The sequence below is a fragment of the Sesamum indicum genome, linkage group LG1 (assembly GCF_026168435.1).
Source record: "Sesamum indicum cultivar Baizhima isolate 11 linkage group LG1, ASM2616843v1, whole genome shotgun sequence".
NCBI lineage: Eukaryota > Viridiplantae > Streptophyta > Magnoliopsida > Lamiales > Pedaliaceae > Sesamum > Sesamum indicum.
In genome coordinates this window covers 18952830-18973563 of record NC_142657.1, presented here as the reverse complement: position 1 = coordinate 18973563, position 20734 = coordinate 18952830, and the positions used below count along the sequence as shown (strand labels likewise).

Here is a 20734-nt window from a genome sequence, read left to right as displayed (position 1 = left end):
TTCATACTAAATGGAGATAAAATAGTAGTATGAAAGTTAGGGTGGAAATAGTTTTGGTACTTAATTTTTTTTTATTTTCTTCAAATTATAGATGCGTGGCTTTTGATTCACTAATCAATACTTAAAGTCTATCCATTGCTTTTCACTAATTATGATGGACACCCTTTAAATTTTAATTTAATTTCAAATATCCATTTATTTTTTATGAAAAGTATTTGATTAAATAAAATGTACAATCATGATAATACTAGCTTAGAATTTTATTTTCTTCAAATTATAGATGCATGGCTTTTGATTCACTAATCAATACTTAAAGTCTATCCATTGCTTTTCACTAATGATGATGGACACCCTTTAAATTTTAATTTAATTTCAAATATCCATTTATTTTTTATGAAAAGTATTTGATTAAATAAAATGTACAATCATGATAATACTAGCTTAGAATTAATGATCATAAAGTTGTGATACTTTTTAATTCTTGAGTTCTACTGATTAAAGTGTTTGAAACAATTGAAGAACAACGAGTGGCGAAGAGGGGGGAAGTATTAACAACGGCGGATTTCTGGGGAGTGTCAGGCTCAATCTAGGTGTTGAGGAAATATCTGCAGATGCCGAATTTTGGAGCACGATTTTGAGAACATATAGCACTGAGCTTTACTCCATCGAGGTTTATACGCTCATCCAAACACTCATTTAAATCAGTCTAGGAATATCATCCTTGTAAACTACAGAAATATTCAGAAACATAAGTCATCTCAGGATAGGTATCGACTCCTATACTTGAGACGAAACACAGAGCAATACTTCTATCAAAATATATACACACAAAATAAGTTTCATCAACAGATCAAACAACCAGAAAAAAGATGGGCTAGGCTATCTGAATGGATTTCTTCAATGCAAGTTAACACGAGATAAAATAAACAATAATTCCTGCAACCAAGCGAGAATTTGCATTTAACATATATATCAGAACTTCAACCAGATGGATACATAAGAAACACTAATTGGACAAGCAACTACGAGAGCAAAGTTGAAAAGGACAAAATCTTTTACCAATTTCAACACGAAAATTCACCTATTAATTCCCACTCCACATTCTGTCCTGGCGGCAAGCACCTATGAGTAAGAAGTTGGTGATATATTGCATGATACTAACTCCAGATGTATATACTGGAAAATTAAACAAGTTTCGAATGGACTCATCATGAATGATCATAATCTCTTAATCCTGGGGAAAAACAAGAACAGAAAATCTAATCATTTGAGACTCCAGATGCATTACAGTAATGCAGGCATGAGATGATCATTGTTACCTTTGGTCCAGTATGTATGTATATTGGTGGAACTTCCATCATGACATGAATGAATTTCTCTATGTTCCAGGATTGCAATCAGTTCAATGCCTTGTGGAAGGCAACCTGCTCAGCAAAGAAAGGGACACATCATCTTTCTGGCATGGCTTGACGTACGTAAAGTTGTTGCTTTGCAGTAATGACATTTGAGCATGGTAGATCTTTCTAAATGATAACCTCATATAAAAGTTAGTTGCTCTGCAGTCATGACATTACTGCATGGTGCTCTGGAGTCATGACATTACTGCATGGTAGATCTTTTTATATGATAATTGATAACCCATCTAAAAGATTAAACTATTAGAAAGGAGAATATTGAATAACTAAAGCACACCTGTTGACATATATCCGATATTCTATTAGTAAAGTCCACATTATGAACTCTTCTTTTACACAGTTGACTATAAGATTCTTTTCGAAACCGCTTGTTGGCTTGGCTTTTGATATCATTTTAATTCTAATATATCATATGATTTGGTTATTCAATACCTATGTCCATACATAAGTGCTCAAAAGACTAAATAACAATAAACATGTATTTATACAAGTGAACTACACAACTTAGGAATAAAAGTTTGAGAAAATCATACAAACTCTAGGTATCACAATAGTTAATTATCTAATTGATGTGATCTTACAATTATTTCAAGTTATCCACTTTGATTCTCAATAGATTTAATATGAAACTTTTAGATAAAATGAATTAAGTATGAATGCCATCAAATAATTGAGGATATGCCTTTCACAATAAACTGGGGTCAAGTAAATCTAAAGACAACTGCTAAAGTTACTTATATTTGCAGTAAACACATAGAGGATTAATTACACCAAAAAGCAAAATTACGCTTTCACCAAAAGAACTTTGGAAATTATATTTACATCCCTTCTGAAATAAATAATCTGCTTACAATCACACCCCTGAGATCCACTTTCTGCACAAAAAATGCTGGCGTCAAGAAAAAGAAATAAGTGGATTTTCATGATGTTTTGAAACTTATAGGGGTGCAAGTGTAATGTCAAATTGTTAAAAGGGGGTAAATGTATAAAATACTATGGAAGGTTTTCTTATCTGTTTATCGATGTGGAAAGATGTTATTGCTACTCTTACAAGTATCACCTAAAGTTATTTTATTCAATCACATTGCCAGTGTTTAGGTTAGTAACTATAAAAAGATTATCTATGAAAGTAATATGAAAAATAAATCAGCGTTATGATCTCTAATATAATAATAAATTTTAAATCTCAAATTTTAAAAGGTTCTTTCACATATGCTCTATAAATTATTGGTAATAAACCAAATACCAGTAGAAATTTAATGATAGTGCCAATATGTAAAAGATTATTTTCAAGGTAAAACATTCAGTATTCTAACCACAATATGAAGCAATTCATTGATTATGTTTCAATTATTCTCTTTCTAGAAATAAGAATATATATATTTTCATAATTATAAATATTACATATACATTTACATTTATCACCATTTTCAATATCACAAACATCCTCTTAGAAGTTAGAACAATATATAAATATTATATAATCACCTTTTAGTATTACATAGGCAAATCACATCATAATTACTTAGATATATACTAATAATTGCAATTACACCAAAAACATGAGTAAATGAAAAAACAAAACTTAAAAATGGTTCATTTCACCAATCCATCTTAAAGTTCCTAATAGATGGTCAATTTGTATGTTCATTAAGCATTGTCCGAGAAAATATTAGAGCAACCCATTACCTTTTTGGTAGAATGTGCATAACATGGTCATTATTCTTAGCAAGAATTTTAACACTAGAATGATGATTATATGGATCTGAAATCTATTATGGCATTATGAATTTCAAGGTTTAGCAGGGGGTTAGCTCAGGAGCCAACTGCTAGTCATACTTTGTTTGGTATTGCTACCACACACGTGAGGAAGCCTTTTTTGCATTTCATTTTAGTCAACTAGAAATAAGTCTCGAGATTTGCCTAATATAATATTGAAGTGTTATTTCAAAATATTGGTAAAAAGAACTCAAAAGAGACATCATTCAAATGTATAAATATAACAAATTAATCCATTTTAAAGTATAAACATTACAAATCATCTAAGGCATAATAGTCATTTAACAAATTTTATTATTTCATGATTCTTTTTAGTCTTTTAAATTTAGGGTAATATTAAAATTTCACCACTTCCACTGGGGATAACAAACAACAATTTTAGAAAAGGTGTAAGTATAATTTCTATAGTTTTTCTAGGGAAAATGTAATTTAACATTTTCAGAGGAGTACATTGTAATTAACGCTAAACAAATATTCATAGATAACAAAAGATAGGCCACAAAATCCTCAAGCAAGAGAAACCTATATAAAGAATTTTATTTTCTAGAAATTTGTTGCAGATACTTGATAATTGTAACAAGCATGAAAAGTTCCACCAAGCAATCAGATATCGAGATAATCGAAGTTTAGTGTTAGATGCTCACAGAGGTTGATGTCTTTAGCAGCTCCCTTATGGCCATAGTTGCATAAGAAGAAGCTGGGAGGGTAAAGCTCAACTTGAGAGCCATCTGGCTTTCTGGTGTCTTAGAGGCACCTATAGGTTCGTCTATTTGTATATCTTCTTCTCTATCACTTTTAGTTTCTCTAGTGTCTGGGGACAGCACAACCTCATTCTTGAACTTATTTGCCTCCGACCTACAGCCAGTTTGGAGCTTGATCTGTTCCTTCTCATCTGAGTCTCTACCAAAACTAGCTGCACATGACTTGGAAATAATGTCCCAATCTGTCTCTGCCAGTGGTTTATTTCCATCCGTGTAGTTGAGCAATTCCCTGCAAAGTAAGCAAAATAAAATTTCAAGAAACATTCAATAGAACAATTATAAGAGAATATAAAAGAGCCAAGCATACCACTGGAAATCCTTGGGCTTTTGAAACACCTGCCTGTATGCTCCAGTCATGTTGGTTAATGAAAATTCTCTACATGTTGCAGTCATTGTTGTTAGATAAAGAGATGCTTGCAACGATAACATAACTGATAAACAAATAAAAGCAAACACAACGATGGTAGCCAGGCAAGGAACCAGAGGATTAGCTGGCAATTAGAGAAAATATTCTGAAATCAAAGAAGTAAATCGGAAGATGAAGGATTTCAATTTGTAGTTAGGTAGGTTGTGGTAAGGATAAAAGAGCATCAAAGTGGTAGCTCACTATTTCCCTTAAATAACAATCCTGGTGATCTTTCATCAGGTGCAGAAAGACAATGCAAAGAGGATCCAGCCAACAGCGAGATCCTTTAGCATGAGTTCAAAAGCACATCAAAATACCTATATCTAGAATTCTCTCTTTCCCTTATCCCACCTATATCTAGAATTCTCTTTCCCTTATCCCAAGGTGGGTTAAGATTCTGCGCCCTTTATTATGCCCAAAGACTCTTGAGCATCAAATGCTGCTTTTCGAGGAACCCTCTTGCCCCCAATATCATCACCTATGTGAGCTTAAATGCTCACCCTTTACGGAACGTGTACTCTTTCCAAAAAGATGATTTAAATAAAATCCAACTCGGAAGGATAAAGTCAACAACTCACTTGGTGTTATGCAGACTGTCTATCAAGCTGATATCATCCTGACAAGTAAACACATCTAAATTCATCAGAGGTGAACAGTATATATATATATATAGAGAGAGAGAGAGAGAGAGAGAGAGACAGACAAACATGCAGCAGAAAAACATTGTTTTCTGTAAATATTGATCAGAACACAAATAAAGGTAACCCACAAGCATGTGCATGGAGGTCTATAGCTAAACACAAGTATTACTCTATCTTATTTAGAGAAAGGGCATGAGTGGTATTATAAGCATTATGGGGATTTTGACACAAGAACAAGAAAACGTTTTCTAGATCTGAAACAGGTAAAGCTTAAATCATATTAAACTACTCTGATTTCAACAGTACGTACTTCTTCATATCCATCCTTACACACCATATGACCAAGGATCCATTTCCCTTGGTAGGAAGCTCGACTTTCATTCCTCCCACCAGTGGGTGATGATTGCTTGGCCTTTTCAACTTGCCTCATGCGTGGTGTCTCATCCATGAGTTTTTACATTCTGATATGATAATTAAATTTTACTGTCATGATATATGTCTTCTCAATGTCAATTTTAATAGAGAACAATAATAATTTTCTACCAAGTGTTATAGCTCACTCTCCACCAATCATTTTAAAATACTTGGTAACTTGGCAATCTGGAAGATACGAGCTTAAATCAAGAAGGATTTTTTTCATTGGAATTTTTGAAAAAAACTTTGGCTTTATAAGTTTGCAATTTTCTGTATGGTGATTTTAGACACTCCGAACTTCTATTATTTTTATGGGAATTTATTTTCCTTTGACTATACCACACCTTGATTTTATCTGTGGCTGAGTGGCCCCATGCATCATGGTTTTATAATATGACTAAATTCTTATCCCAAAAGTATTTGGTGCTGTTCATGAGGGTCCATGAGTATTGTTATATTGGACCATAAAAGAACTTAAGACAAGAATCACAAAGCTCACAACTGGAAATAGGAAAGACAATTAGGGGTTCGTCATTCTTTTATCTCACATGCTCGCCTGTAATATACATTCCATGTATGAAGACCAATATAAAATTAGCTGGATCAGTAGTAAAAAGCTTCACCTTTTTTGCTAATTCATGATAGACTTCCCCGATATCATTCATTGGATAGATTATCCTCGACCTGGTCACAACATTTGTGTTGAATAAAGTAAAAAGGCAGCTGGACATTGACCTCATTAAATTAGGGAGTGGGATTGAGAAAAGGAACAGTGCCGATGCCTAGCTCCAGCTAACTTACCCAGGTAAAGGAAGGATGATATCATAGATTGTGTATTTTCCAGCAACTATATCCTCCTCGGTGATCACCTGTTTATAAGCAGGAATTAGCACTGTGTTTGTCATGATGATAGGTAAGACAGATATCCAAATTGCATGACCTGTCATAGATGATCATTTATCAGCAAGTTTCTTGTAGTGTGTCTGTCTTTGATAATAAATCAGCTTAAAAGTCTATACCAATGACAAATTTTTTGTTTCTGAACATAAGAGGACATCAGATCCAAATCGGAGCACCCTAATATCAAGTCAGATCTGCACACAAATCCACTCAGAACTTACCTTTGCACCCTCCACCAACCCTGCTCCCGCCAAGCTATAACTAGAAAATCCATCTGAGGTTCTGCAGTGGGTTTTCAGTTTTTAATATTTCGCACCTCTTCCCAGAGGTTTCTGGTGCAGATGAGAAACTGATAATCACCATAAAAGAAAAGGTATTTGGAAAATCAACCCCTAGGGCTAGATGAAAATGATATTCCAAATGATTAATGAGTTGGATGACTTAACAAAGGGAACTTTACATTTCTTTTTCTATGTCTGCTTAGTACTGAATTAACGATGCATGACTTGAGAAAGGTAACTATGAACTATTTTTCATTTTCTAGGCTATACCTGTTTATTTTATGATACTCTATGGTTCAAATCTAAACCTAAATCATTCACACGAACAAGTTCACATAAACTCAATGTAGAGTGTGAGGGATAGCAGCAAGGCCACTGATCCTGAAAAGATTAAAAATGAAATTTAAACAAATAGATCTTCCTGAATTTTTGTTTGAAAAATGTCGTGGAAAAGTTGGTTTTATGAACTTTGAGAACATTACCTTCACAGATGTATTTCTTAATTCTGAAAGATCAGTGAGAGATATGTCATCCAAATGGTAATTGACATCTGTATCACACCCGCTGCCATCTTTGCATTCCAAATGAGAAGATGGCAGTTCTTTCTCAGCCTCCTGTTCTTTGCAGTACACCAAATCACCCAACACAACCTGGTGAAACCCTACATTATTTTATAGCATTGGAGAACTAAGTCAAATCTCAGGTAAATTAGCACATTGACATGCAATAATGTTCAGACATATCAATTAAAAGAGTGAGATATACATATATATATATATGTACTTGTGCGCGCATGTGTGAAGTTCCATGAGGTTGTTTGCTCAAAAGGACAAAGAGATTCTATGACATTATTTGCTCAAAAAGGACACACGAGACCAACATAAACTTTTTTTCAAAAGCAAAGCAAGTACCTTCTCTCTTCAAAAGTATACCAAAAGAAGGAACCACACAAATGCCAAAACACATATTTTCAGTGTGTCTTAGAAAATCCTGAAATATGTGAGAGTTGATAACATATGCATTTTTATTTTCTTTAAGCTACATCCGCTAACAAGTCCAACTTTCCTCTGAAACTATTACCTGCAACTTTAGCTTGATGACGACAAACAATTATTATTTCTTATTGGAGTTAAATTACAATAATATGCTAAGCACCATGGACTGAGACGATTTGCAATTTCAATGCTTAACTTGATATTATTTCTTATTTATCGCCAAACCAAGTACAGCACTAATGCCCAACAGACATAATAGAAGAGCATGGCAATATATTTGTTAAATAATTTTGTGAGGTCTAGTGATAAAAATGAACTGATGGAGATCAACCGAATCCCCCGCGTAGGCATAGTTGGTATTGTCAAAAGAAAAAAATGAAATAACTATATTACTCTAAATATACACATCCTTAGTGAGGATGACTGCAAATCTGAGTTAAAAAATAAAGTCATTCATTGAGAGATTGAGGTCATAAGTTTAAATCAGTAAATGGACAAACATGACTCATGCTATATGCTAATTTTCAGCCCAAACACCATAGTAGTAAGTGGCTTCAAATATTGGTTACGCCCTTTAGCATTCTTTTGTATCAAGACATGCATGTCTGCACACATAAGCTAAAACCCATACATTATTATTCTGTTCGAATAGTTCATCTTGTAATTACTCTTATCCAATTTACAGAAACAAAATATATTACTGGGTACTACAAAAAGTCATATTTCCCTTGGAATCAATATCTCCTTTAGTTTCATTAGATGAGGAAGATTATTAATTTACCAAAACCAATCATTATAGAACCTTAAGTCAGCAAACTATTATTTTCACTAAACTTTGACCAAGAATCTTTCCAGCTGAAAACCAAGAACAACTTCTTTTATTTAGGGCCAAAGCAGAGGACCATAAACCCTAAAATTAAAGTACCATATTTTTGCACTCTCATACTTGCGGCATGGTTCCATAAATAGCTCTGGTAACTATGCACAAACCTGAAAGTTGAACATGGATGACATTATTAAAGTGTGAAAGAGTAAGATTTTTAAATTTGAAAAAGTAAGAGTTCAACAAATGCTTGGATAACTCTACTTCCTTTAAACCTTCTGATAACAATCTCATGCAGACTCATTCACATACAAAGATATGCACATAAATGCATACACATTAACTGACCATCAGATTTTATACTTCAAACATCATTGTTGATTGACAATCATTTGCATCTCATACTAAATTAGAGATCACCATTACTTTAAGAAACAGTGAAGCAGATTTGTGCGCATAAAAAATTCATGATACAGGTTACAATGAACAAACAATAACAGGAAAAAGTTTTAACTTCAAAGTTTAGCCACAGCATATAAAAATTTTAAGCCACATTTGGGTATCAACTGAGTTTCATGTATAAGTTGGCTGGGAATAAACATATAGTATGTCCAATAGAAAATCAGAATTTTGAACCAAGGACTCTACCGACCCAAAAAGGAGACAGGTGTCACAAGAAGCAGTAATAAAGGGCCAATTTATTGTAAAGACTCAAAGATAGAGTTTTGAGTGATCCAGATAAGAAGAAGAGAAACCATTAAAGCATTTCACAATTTCAAAATAAGTAATAGGAAAAAGTAAGAGAAGGATCAAAATTTTATCTAATCATATTTTTCCTACAAATTTTAACATACAGAACCAAACTTTAAGTAACAACTAACTTCAGATGACTGAATCCTACTCAAGGTCTTGAAAGAAACGGGGTTTACCAAATCTCTGATAGCTACATGATAACTTTGTGGAGTAATTACCAGCCAACAGAGAATGCTCATGCCTTCATATGCGATTTTGTTTAACAAAAAGAAAATAACTACCCAGCAATTTGACGTCACATTTGCAGGATCAGGTACCAACATAGTTCATAGTTTGCAAGGTTTTGTACCACAATACAAAAATGACACTACACTATGATGGCCGGCAGCAACATATAGCAATATTCTTTAAAACTTTCTGTACCATAATGTTGCATACAGAACCAAAGCAAATATTTATCAATCTCAATATTCTGTATAAACATAAAAGAGAAGCGATCTAAAAATGATATATTGAAGAATAATAGTTGACTCTAGACATTCTATCTGTTTTTCACCTTCAATGTGGTACTAGAATCAAATTACTGAGTAGCATAAGAAATACTCCACCAAACCACAAATACCAAGTCCTTACCCACCAGAGCCATCGTTTGTAGACCAACCCATCCCCATCTTATGACAGAGGAAAAACACCACCAATACAGTTTTCTTGTTTGCATTCATCTGATTGACCCCTCAGTCTGATAGCACCTATTACAACCACCACAATTGTTGCCAGCTTTGCCAATGACCTATCTTTCATCTAACAATTGTGTTTTCAACTTCCGTCCATCTTATATTTTTCTGTGGATCTTCTTCGACCTGGTTCTTGATGAGTACAGCAATTGCTATTAGCTTTCAGTCTCCTAATTCCACTGTTGTTCTTCTTAAGCTGTCAGTTCTCAGCCACACACTGTTTTAAAGCTACATTAGGCTAACTCATAGACTATATGGCATAACTATCCCTATATAAAGCAAATTACACTAACACCCTCTCAATATGATGAAGATATAGAGACCAGCCCCACGGCCCTACTGTTTAGATAATTACAGTGACTCCACTTCCCATTGATGCTTTCAATATCCAAAGGGGATTGTCAGTGCAGTGAAAACAATACTAAGGAGGTACCGCATAATGAAATTATTACCAAAAGGGGGCGTCACTATAATGATAACATCATTGACAAGAGTGCATGTGTAATTATTTTAACAATAGTGGTGTTTCTATAACTTAACAACTGAGGGGTGTAAAAACATAGTTTCCCTACAAATAATTGGTAGTCCCTCATTAATACTAAGTGCTAACTCCCCCTGCCATCATGATTCATGATACTCCAAGATGAAAATTTTTTGTTACCCATCTAGCATGCAACTGTAGTTTCTTTACACTTCAGGAAATGATTGATTATAGTTCCGTTAAATATTTTTTCCAAGAAACGCTTGTCATAAAAATAGATGCCATAGTCAGATCCTTGACAATCATTCATAGTAAATGCCAGTTTCTCTAAGTACACTCCACATCATTGCACAATCTTGTTGCAGTGGTGCCAATGTTGGTCTAGATGTATCCTCTCTACTCTTTGCGCCAACCTAGAAAAGAAACTTGTGTCTTTCCAATTACTATGTCTGTTGATGTCCTGTTTTCCCTTCTAACACATGGTAGAATACTGTTGACCAGCTAACCCTCCATCTGAAGACCGAGTGTGTGACACCTCCTACATCTTTGTTTCCCACTCACCCATGACATTCAACCTTACTTCTGATCTGACATCAAATAATATGACATGCATACCTTTCAGCTCTATATACTCATCTAGTTCAAACATTATTTGCTGCTTTCTAAATTAGTCTCATAATTTCTCGCACATAGGACAACAATTGGGATGAAATGATTTCTTTATATGTTAGAATCACACTCAGGATTGGTTCGTCAATCTAAATGTAAGTCTTGTTGGGTTTTGTACGACACTTTTCATTCAAGTGAAACCCTATTTTTTATAATACAAAGGATTATTCCAATTTCTTCGACTATGGTTCTTTCACGTAAATACTTAAACTGTAAGCAAGATGTTTCATCAACTTATGCATAACCAAAGACGCAAGGAGTCCATGCTTCTATTGAAGCTAATTGCAACTCACTCATACAATTAATTGTTATTTAAGTTTTCTGAAAACATAGTTGAGTTTTAAAATTTCGTGAAACATGTACTTGTGCATCCCATTCCCCAAAGATGAGCTATATATAGGCAAAACAGTCCCAAGTATACCAACTAATTGATACAATGGGGTATGAAATTGGTATCTTGCAAACCATATCCAGTGAGGTATTTTTGTCTTCCACAAACGAATGGGTTCTACGAAAAGAATGTCCACTCTTTATACTAATAAGCACGCATCTAAGTACCTTGTAAGGTACAGAATACTAAATTCAGGTACTTGACAGTGAAGAAAAGCAAATGCACATAAGTATGAAATAATATCAAGCCTACATCAAATACTTACATCATTCTCAATGTCCGAGGTATAGCCAGCAAAGCTTGTAAGTAATTTCCAGGACATTTCCGGAAACAATGCAGCTGGAAATAAAAAAAGAAATTGTTTGTCATGAACAAGAGCTACGCATAAACATGTCGAAGCAATGCTCCAAATCAAGTGAAAAAGATATGATAGTTTAAGAAAAATAGCAGATGAGAAAGACTGAATTTCAAGCAATGACAAGATGCATAAGTTCTTGCTTCCATTTCTCTTGTTTATAGTGTTAACTATTTTTAGTAATGATTTTAGTCACAGCTTTTCTCTGAGTTGAAAGCAGCAGTCTTGGTAGTTAAGGAAACTCTCTCCGCCAAGAGCCTGAGCTCTTCAACACAAGGTAAGAGCCTTAAATATGGTTTAGATAACTTGAAAATAGAAAGCTGACAGGAATTCAAAAGCCTTATGCTGTTCGGCAAGTTGCTTTTCAAGTTTACATGCTAGTAATACGCGTATATTACAATTATTTCAACTGTTCTAACTCATAATAATGTGGTATTGGCCAAATTGGAAGAGCCCGTGAATGAGACACAAACATCAAAGCTTTAAGGTGAAGAACACAAGATGTTCCATGTTTCTTGGGTCAGGGCATGATCCACAAGGGGGTAGGCTTATAAAACAATGTTAACCAGAAAACTCGAAATGTAGGAACCTTACGCAGAAGAACTTCATTTACTTAACCTTAGGAGAAACATTAAGAACAAGAAGAAGTATTTGAGCTTTAATCATTATTCTTGTTTGTAAGAGATTATAGTAAAGGAATACAAAATCGTTTATGAACAGCAAACCTATTAAAAAATAAGATGAATATATTCTTTAAAAAAGAAACTGGATATGCAACAAATTCTGGAGCTAAGTTAAAGAAGGATCTTAATGCCTATCATTTGGTACTTTCTTCAAGAATTCATTTACGGATGGGCTCTTTCATTTAAAAGCCTTAATTAATTGTGGGACACTAATTTAATTTAGAATTTCAATGCATGTACTAAATACCCAGATTTGTGATGCACCATGTATTTTTCAAAATGGTCCAAATATGGGCCAGAAAGTGTTTAAAGCTTTAAACAATTAGGAACTTGAACAAGATTCTATCTGGCAAAGGCATGTCCCAAGGTTCTTGGGAAGGTCCCATGCCATCAGGAGTACAACCAAGCGGCTAAATGCTCGCCCTCATTACCTATGCTATTCTGATTATACCCCGGCCCAGGACATAGGACGAAAATGGCTTTTCAAACACTGATGACGTCACTGCACTAGAGTTTATTTGATTGGTGGAGTACATCAATTTATGAATTTAAAAAATATTTTAGGTACAGATGCTTTATAAAGTGTTAAATGTTAGACTACATGGAGAATTTCAATTTAGCTGTGTTGAATTTTGGGATGCTTCAAGAGCTTGCAGCATGGTCCATGCATTGCGGAGTAACATAAGGGACTTCAAAGAAACAATGCGAGAAGACACAAACTAGAAATTATGAGGGGAGAGACCAAATCATCTTAAGGTTAGCGCAAGCTTCTCACTGCTTGAGCTCCTCTGCCAATTTCAAAAGGGAAGTAAACATGAGTTTAGGGTATAACTTCATTCATATTTCACTTCCTTGTCTTCTCTCCACTCCAACCAAACAAGCTTATGTAATTACTTGTTTGTCACACTCCTAATTCTCACCCCATTCAAAAAAGGCTCAAAAGTTGGACATTTTGAACTTTGACAAGAAGTTGCATAACATACTGCTATGAAAAAAGGGGGTGTAGTGATGCTGATTCTAAGACTTACAATAGCACGTTCTGCAACTAGATGGCGTGGTAACTGTCTTAGAGTCCCTTCAACATCACCACTCTCCTTGAAGTATTCCCTTATCTTTCTTGTGACATCCTTCTGTAATCAAACATCTTAGTTAAGAAAATCATATATATAACGATGCCATTCTTATTCCAAATACCTAAACATGTGAACAGAAATGGAAAAGGATATCCCCTTCTCTTGGGTCGAGAATCAAGCTGACAGCAGCTTTCCATTCTCCACGCAGTAATGCAGCTCCTATGAGATGAGTTGGTATAGAACTGCTTCCGAACCGCTGAAAGTATCATGCAAAAAGTGATAGTTAGTGCCCAAAATATAAAAACAAATGCATAGATTAGTAAATACTGATCCTTGACAGAAGGTTAATAGCTTAAGTTAGAAATTTAGCAGATACCAATTTGAAATTTAAATATCTCTGTTATCCACATAATGATTTCTTTTGCATATGACATTAACTATTAGCTATCAAAAGCATCATACAACAGAGCAATACTGTATTTTTTGGACTGTAGATGGATATCCAAGATTGCTTCCAAACTTTTCCTTATGCACCATAAACATGCAAAAAACTTTAAACAATAAGCAGGTTGACTACGAAAATATACTGCAATAGTGCAATTTCAGATACTGTTAATATTATTTGCATGTTAGTCTACATTTTTATGAAGTATAAGTTATACACATTATAAGAAGGTGTTCAACTTTTATAACATCCAACGAAAATGGGATAAATCTAAAAAATAACTACCAACTTCTACATGTATATGCGTAATTTGGCTGAGAATTTATTTCCTATCTCCAAGGATATATTAGCATTTTCACCAATTTGTAGAATGTACGAGTTTGTAAACGTAATCTGTCACAATAAAATCAAGTCCCCTCTGTATGCTTCTTATTAGCCAAACCACGTATGTCGGAGCAATGTCATTCCATTTCTGGTTCATTCTGTCGGAGCAATGTCATCTGTTAAAATGAACATACCAGCTGATCAAAGTGCAAACCAAACAACCTTTCATCTCCATGTGATATGTAGTTACCAACCTAAGTACTTAACCACCATATGTACCTTTTATGTCCATGTACTGGACTCCAATCTACATGGCAGCACAAGACAGCCAACCAATATAATTAGAAAACACCATTAGTTATCAGCCCCTAATGATAACACACTATGTAGGACATAACAGAGAACAATGATCACATATGCATCAATCAAACATCCATCTCTCCGGTTTCGTCATTTTGTTTAGCTACCTTCAAGTTAGCATACCTTGAGTTGCTCCAGCCTACTCTCTCAGTTCCTTAAACATTAAGGAAATAGGTAACTTTTAATCTAGAAAGATTTATGAACAACTATTCTGATTTCAGAAACTTCACTCAATTTATGCAAAGTCCTAATAACCTAAGAATCTGTGGACATATCAGCAATGATTTCATCTATCTTTGGACGAACAATATGCTTATATAGACTAATAGAAACTTATATTACTTTCAGATTAATTCCACTTGGTGTTTTACATTAAAACCTGCTATTCATCACATTAAGTTCAGACTTTTGGTCTGTTCAGATAATTGAGAGTTGGTTTCCACTGTCACCTAAGACAATATTCATTTGTTTATCTCCATGTTAAATCAGCTACCCAAGTTAAAGAGAGTAAAATCAGGAACACAAATTCCTACCTAGTTCCCAAAACTCTTGTTAAGCATAAACAATCAACAATAGGGGCAGAGGTAAACATAGAGCAGCAGAAACTATTTAGATCCGTAAAATAACCTGTAAACCAAAATAGTTGATAAATCCATTCTCCCCTAAGGCAGTTGCAGATGCTTTAACAATATCTTCAGTTTCAGCACTAACACTTCTGCAAATATGGAAAAGTCCAACTACAGATTCAATATGCATGAAAGCATAGTGTAATAGTAAATCAATGCTTTTATATGGGAATGTTGCATTTGACTAGACCTTAATGTGATTGTGAATCGGTTTCCTTGGAGTTGGCCAAGAACAAGTCCGTCGTTCACATGGCTGCAAAATAAAAAAAATTCAGTCAAGCAGAATAGCGTAGAATCATAATATGCATGTAGACACCAATTGCTTGGCCATGCTCTTACCAGAAGTTTCCGACTTTAATACCAATTAATTTTTCATTAAGTGCTGCTAATCTACTTGCCCGCTGCTTAAAAACGGTAACCTAACACAAAGATGAACTAAGTTAATGAATTGTATGATAACAAGAGATAAAACCAGCAAATTACTATGCATACCACTCAGTAAGCAATATACTTAACATAGACATATAGAAGTCAGCACTTTTTGAGATAGTGTCTATAAACAGGATGCAATTATAGTCTTTACAGAAATAAAAAATTGATATGATCTTATAAAATAGGATTCTTAATTCCAAATGGTCAAATTGACTGTTTTCTTTTGTTCCCCCCCCCCCCCCTCCTTTTTAGGCGAAAAAGGCTCACATTTGGGTAAGAAGACTCTAATACATAAGTTTCCTGTATAACGAGTAGCATTTGTAATAATGGTAAAAGATAAGCTTTTTCCCTAGCCCCAAACCTTGAAGCAAAAAAAGGGCGCCCCAATCCTAGACATGCATAGCTAGTGTCACCTGTAGAATTCTAAATTTTAGATTGCTTTCCTAGCCATTGCTCTATAATAAATTATGAATGATTTCAAAGCAAGCACAATGAAGAATTATGTCCAAACTAGTTTTCCCATCTTCATAAAATTCTTGATTTTACTAATTCCCATCAAAATATATTCAAGATGAACATTTTCTGCCAGGCTTCCACAATGTGGTATTCTTCATAACATTGTCAGAAATCACTAATTTTATAAAGTCTGACTTACCCACCAAAGTCAACTATCATTAATCATCTCAAAAGAAAAATGAAAATGATAATATCTACAAAAGAAAAGGCATAAACTCATAAATCCAACTAAAACATCTCAAGAGTATTCAAACTTTAGTCAAGTAATATAGATAATTGATCTGAAAAAACTTAATCTTTCAATGCTCATAAAGAATTAAGAACTTGTTTGGAACAACATATGAAATTACCCTTTGAGTGGATACAGAGCGTTTATCTTTTGTGCCAGCAAACCCAAAGGACCTTGGCTGCCAAATGAGATATTGTGGAAAAATTATCAACTTCAAGCCCATACATCAAGAAATGAAACAACTTAGGAGACAACACTGAAAATAAAAGAGCAGAAGACTATTCAAGAGCACATATGATAGGAAATCAATAGGTTGTAACAAGATTTTGCTTCAACGTGTAATCAGTCATACCAAGAATAAGCAATCAAACACAACTACCAGACAGCACTATTTTCACATAAACATATTAGTTGGCACTTTTATTAAGAATGAAGACGACTGAATAAATGTGACATACCTGAATGCCAAGCATCTTCCCAAGGAGCCCAAGAGCCTCTTGTGTATCTTTGTTCTCTTTGTAAAGATGAAACCTACAGATTACAATCCTTATTAGTTGTTTCGGACACTTAACTACCTGAGCATGGGATTGACCAAAAAGAGGAGGCACTATGAGCTTTAGGAAGAAAGATATCTAAAGAAAATCAACTAGTTATCATAAAAGTATACAGAAGAACAAATATCATCATTTGCAGATGATAAGTTTGCAGGATAAGTACATATAGATATGGATTTGCTAGAAGCGTGTACGTAGGGTGAATGCTATTAGTTCAGAAGTAGCATATAAAACAAGATGAAGAGCAAGAAAACAAAAAATTTAATTACACAAGAATAAGAACAATAACTTAAAATCTGACTGCTTTCTTCTGCATAGATCACTAAACCCTACAGCCTCCCCTTTCAATTGTATCTTCACGCCTGATTGAACTACATGGAGAGCATGATCCACTTACTCCACATTTAGCATAGACAAGGATGAAGTAATAATACCATTCACATCTTCAACATGTGTAGTGGTATGTCCTCTCTCCCTATATCCCATCAGTGCATGCCTCTCCAAAACAGTAATAAAAGATCAAAATACAGGCATCCGGGCCTCATATTCCTTTAAGCACAAAAGGTGCCTTAAGAGTCTTTCTCAATATGTCATAATTATTTTTTTTAACACATAATTTTCATATAATTATTCTACACATCATTATCCGTTAAGATCAAAAGACAGATATCTTTTCTTTTAAACTTATTCTCTCATGCTACCTAATTATCCAGTTCCCATGCGGTATTTTGTGATCTCACAAAGTGGGGATGGGACAATTTTTGTCAATAAATCTCAGAGTTACTAAGTACTAAACAATTCACTTTTCTAGCAGTTGAAAGTCATTGAACAATTAATAGCAAAGCTATTATGAGCAATAAAAAATAAAAGAAAATAGATAAAGGAGACATCACCTGAGAAACTTGCCAATGTTTTCTGGCCAATTATCTGAGCCCCTAGAATCATATGGTTTATCACCTCGTTCTTTTCTTTTCTTGGAGTTCCTTCTGCTACCACTATGACTTCCTGAATTCAATCGCACGCGAACCGACTTTGATACGGAATCTGGCCCATCAATTGTGTCAGTGACAAAGAGTTTCAGTCTCTCCTTGAAGAAGTTATGAACAGCCTGAAAACCAATCAAGTTTCCATGAACAGTAAGGACTACTATGTAAAACCTAATGCATACTACTATTCAGCAGAATTTGTTCAGGCTACCGCTCGATGGGACTTATCAGAGCACGGAGAAAGAAGAATAAACTCGTCATGGTTGTTAACTCCTGAAGCAATTTGATTTATGAAATCTTTCAACTTCTCCGCATCAGATTCACCAGCAAGAGCTCTAAAAGATTCTATGGTAGGGGAGTAATCCTTATCCAGTAGATCAACTAGGCTGTCTTTTTTTTCCTCTGCAATCTAACAGATCATATTACGAGTTAGTATGAGTGCAAAATATTCCAGTTTAAAGAAAATAGACCAAACTGATCCTATAATAACTAAGATGTAGCTGCATACCTCTGATGGAGCCTCCAGCGAGGTTAAATGGACAACATTTCCATCCAAATCCACTTCATTTACAATAAAATCCGAATATCTAAAAATGAATGAATAAGATAAAGGCTTATGCTCTTTTCTCAAAGCACCGACATAAAGCTCTACCATAGTAACTTAATAGAAAGATGTAAGATGCAACAAATTGTAGTTGTAATCATAACTGCTTACATGAAATCCTTGTACTTTATTTCCCCCTAATTACTCCACTATTTAGTAGTTATGGGTTAACCGGTCACACTAAGCGCATAAATCATAAGTACATCCTGAATAATAATTAATAAATTCATTAATCATGGATGACGAATGACGGAGATATGTGAAGCTTTGCTATTACCAATTTTCTCAAACTTCCTTAAGCAAATGCATATACAACTTAGCTACATTAACCGTCTAAATAGCTCTAACTCAATTATTATTTTTCTTTTGTATGCAAAGCAAAAGGCCACGCCACAAAGTACCATGATTGGAATTATGTGATCACATTCTTCAAAATAAAATTTTGGCAATAGTATGCAACATTTAGGCATGATACCGATAATGCTATCCAAAAACCTCTGTTACTTGATTCCAGTAGGAGTGTTAAAATAAAAAAAGATGATTCTTGTAATCAAATGTTGCAGGCCATCCTTGGTTATGCGATCAAAATATGTTGAAGGTTCTTACGTGTGTTAATGGAAAAGAAGATCTCTCTCTCCCACCTCCCCTAGAGCTCAGTTTCTTACTCCATTCTCACTAATTCTTCCACTATAAGCATAATCTTGATGTTGGGGTTAGAAATTCAACTGCTCACCTCTATATTCTCCACTTGCTTTCAGAAGACCTGGTATGTTTAAACATAACTATATAACATTTTCCGTTTCCACTAACACATTCGCATATTAGAGAAAGACAAAAATACTCTACTGTATAATTAGCATTGTTGTCATATTTTAAACCATTATGTTTAGTATGGTTTCAATTTCAGCAGATCAGATTATTGCTTGCATTTCTTTTACCATTCACTTCTTTGCCCAATTGAGGTTCCAGCTTGACATCGTATCAAATGCTAAATACTTGCCAATATATCATGTATTTCTTTTAAAACTAACTACATAATGAAGTTCTGTAGAGCTACTTGTCTGGGCTGCCTTGCAATAGCTTAAAGTAAGTTGGTCAAAGGTGCATGGGCAGTTGATGCAAGGTAACTATTGCATCAAATATAAACAACATTCTTTTCCTTATTCAAATATATACTTATGCTTCAGTGGTCAGCAGTTTTTGGAATTCTGACAACACCTCAGTCCCCGAAAGCTACTCAATAAACCAAAAAACAACCACAAATGGCAATGGAGATAATTTTCCCCGTTAAACTGCATGAACGCCCACAATTAGATCAGGCAAATACTTCCAAAATTATTAGCGGCACAAAAACCCAAGTCAAAGATACCAATACCCAATAATAAGCATGCCCCAAATTCCTCTATACAGAATAACCCGACATGAAATGTGAGACTAAAATGCATGTACACGGTAAACACGCAACATGTGTAGAGCGAAAATACCTCTGCTTGAGAATACCACGGAAGCCTGGGAGATGAGAAATGTAGCAGACAATCCCAACATCGGATTCTTCAACGGAAGTCATGTTTCCCTCCGAACGGCACGAGAAGGGTTTTACAGAGGCGAAGAGGTTGGCATAGGGTTTTAGTTCGATTCGGTTAATCCTTTTCAGTGAGAGCGTCAATTGCCTTGTCAACATTTAGAGCCATGTGCGGATTTCTCTGCAGCGCCAATTTTTATATTATATTTTAGATAAATAAATGAAAAATTAATAAAAAAAATATCTTCTATATATCCCAACTACCATAATTTTTTAAAAAAATTACAAAAAATATTTATATAAATTAAATCGTCTAATTTCTGTAGAGTAAAAAGTATCTAAAAATATGTATATAAAATAATAAGTTAATATAAATAAAAATTGATAAAATTAGATAATACATAAATTGAAGAGATAAAAAAAATATATTAGAAAAAACTATCAGACGATAGTTATAAAAGAAATGATAAGTGCAGGAACTCTTTACCGGCTACAATCAAATGCGGTTACCATGGAGTGTGCTTTAAAAGTGGATATTCGCAAGGCCTACGATACAGTAGAATGGAATTTTTTGGAAGCTAT

General features: G+C 34.3%; 1 protein-coding gene across 7 annotated transcripts; it reads right to left on the bottom strand.

Annotated features, from left to right (window-relative positions):
• Nucleotides 1–695: 695 nt before the first annotated feature.
• Nucleotides 696–20333, bottom strand: LOC105162422 (Pseudouridine synthase family protein). Of its 7 annotated transcripts, none has more exons than XM_020694025.2 (22): nucleotides 20115–20333; nucleotides 18535–18613; nucleotides 18238–18435; nucleotides 17934–18148; nucleotides 16945–17017; nucleotides 16608–16664; nucleotides 15649–15728; nucleotides 15500–15562; nucleotides 15311–15398; nucleotides 13708–13810; nucleotides 13510–13613; nucleotides 11709–11782; nucleotides 8518–8582; nucleotides 7080–7258; nucleotides 6218–6285; nucleotides 6040–6100; nucleotides 4940–4977; nucleotides 4263–4331; nucleotides 3839–4184; nucleotides 1320–1424; nucleotides 1060–1234; nucleotides 696–936 (listed from the first exon to the last, which is right to left on the bottom strand). In XM_020694025.2, the coding sequence occupies exons 1-20, from the start codon at nucleotides 20309–20311 to the stop codon at nucleotides 1398–1400; spliced, it is 2184 nt and encodes a 727-aa protein (XP_020549684.1). In that variant the 5' UTR covers nucleotides 20312–20333; the 3' UTR covers nucleotides 696–936; nucleotides 1060–1234; nucleotides 1320–1397. The 7 variants fall into 7 exon arrangements, with proteins under 7 accessions (XP_020549684.1, XP_020549685.1, XP_020549687.1 ...); XM_020694026.2 differs by having other exon boundaries at nucleotides 1082–1234; XM_020694028.2 differs by having other exon boundaries at nucleotides 1060–1122.
• Between the last annotated feature and the right edge of the window lie 401 nt (nucleotides 20334–20734).

Coding starts and splice junctions, on each gene's coding strand:
- LOC105162422 (XM_020694023.2), bottom strand. CDS start 20,311: ATGTTGACAAGGCAATTGACGCTCTCACTGAAAAGGATTAACCGAATC. Junction 16,665..16,944: donor GGAAGATGCTTGGCATTCAG/GTATGTCACATT, acceptor CTCATTTGGCAG/CCAAGGTCCTTTGGGTTTGC. Junction 4,332..4,939: donor GACAGTCTGCATAACACCAA/GTGAGTTGTTGA, acceptor TGCAACATGTAG/AGAATTTTCATTAACCAACA.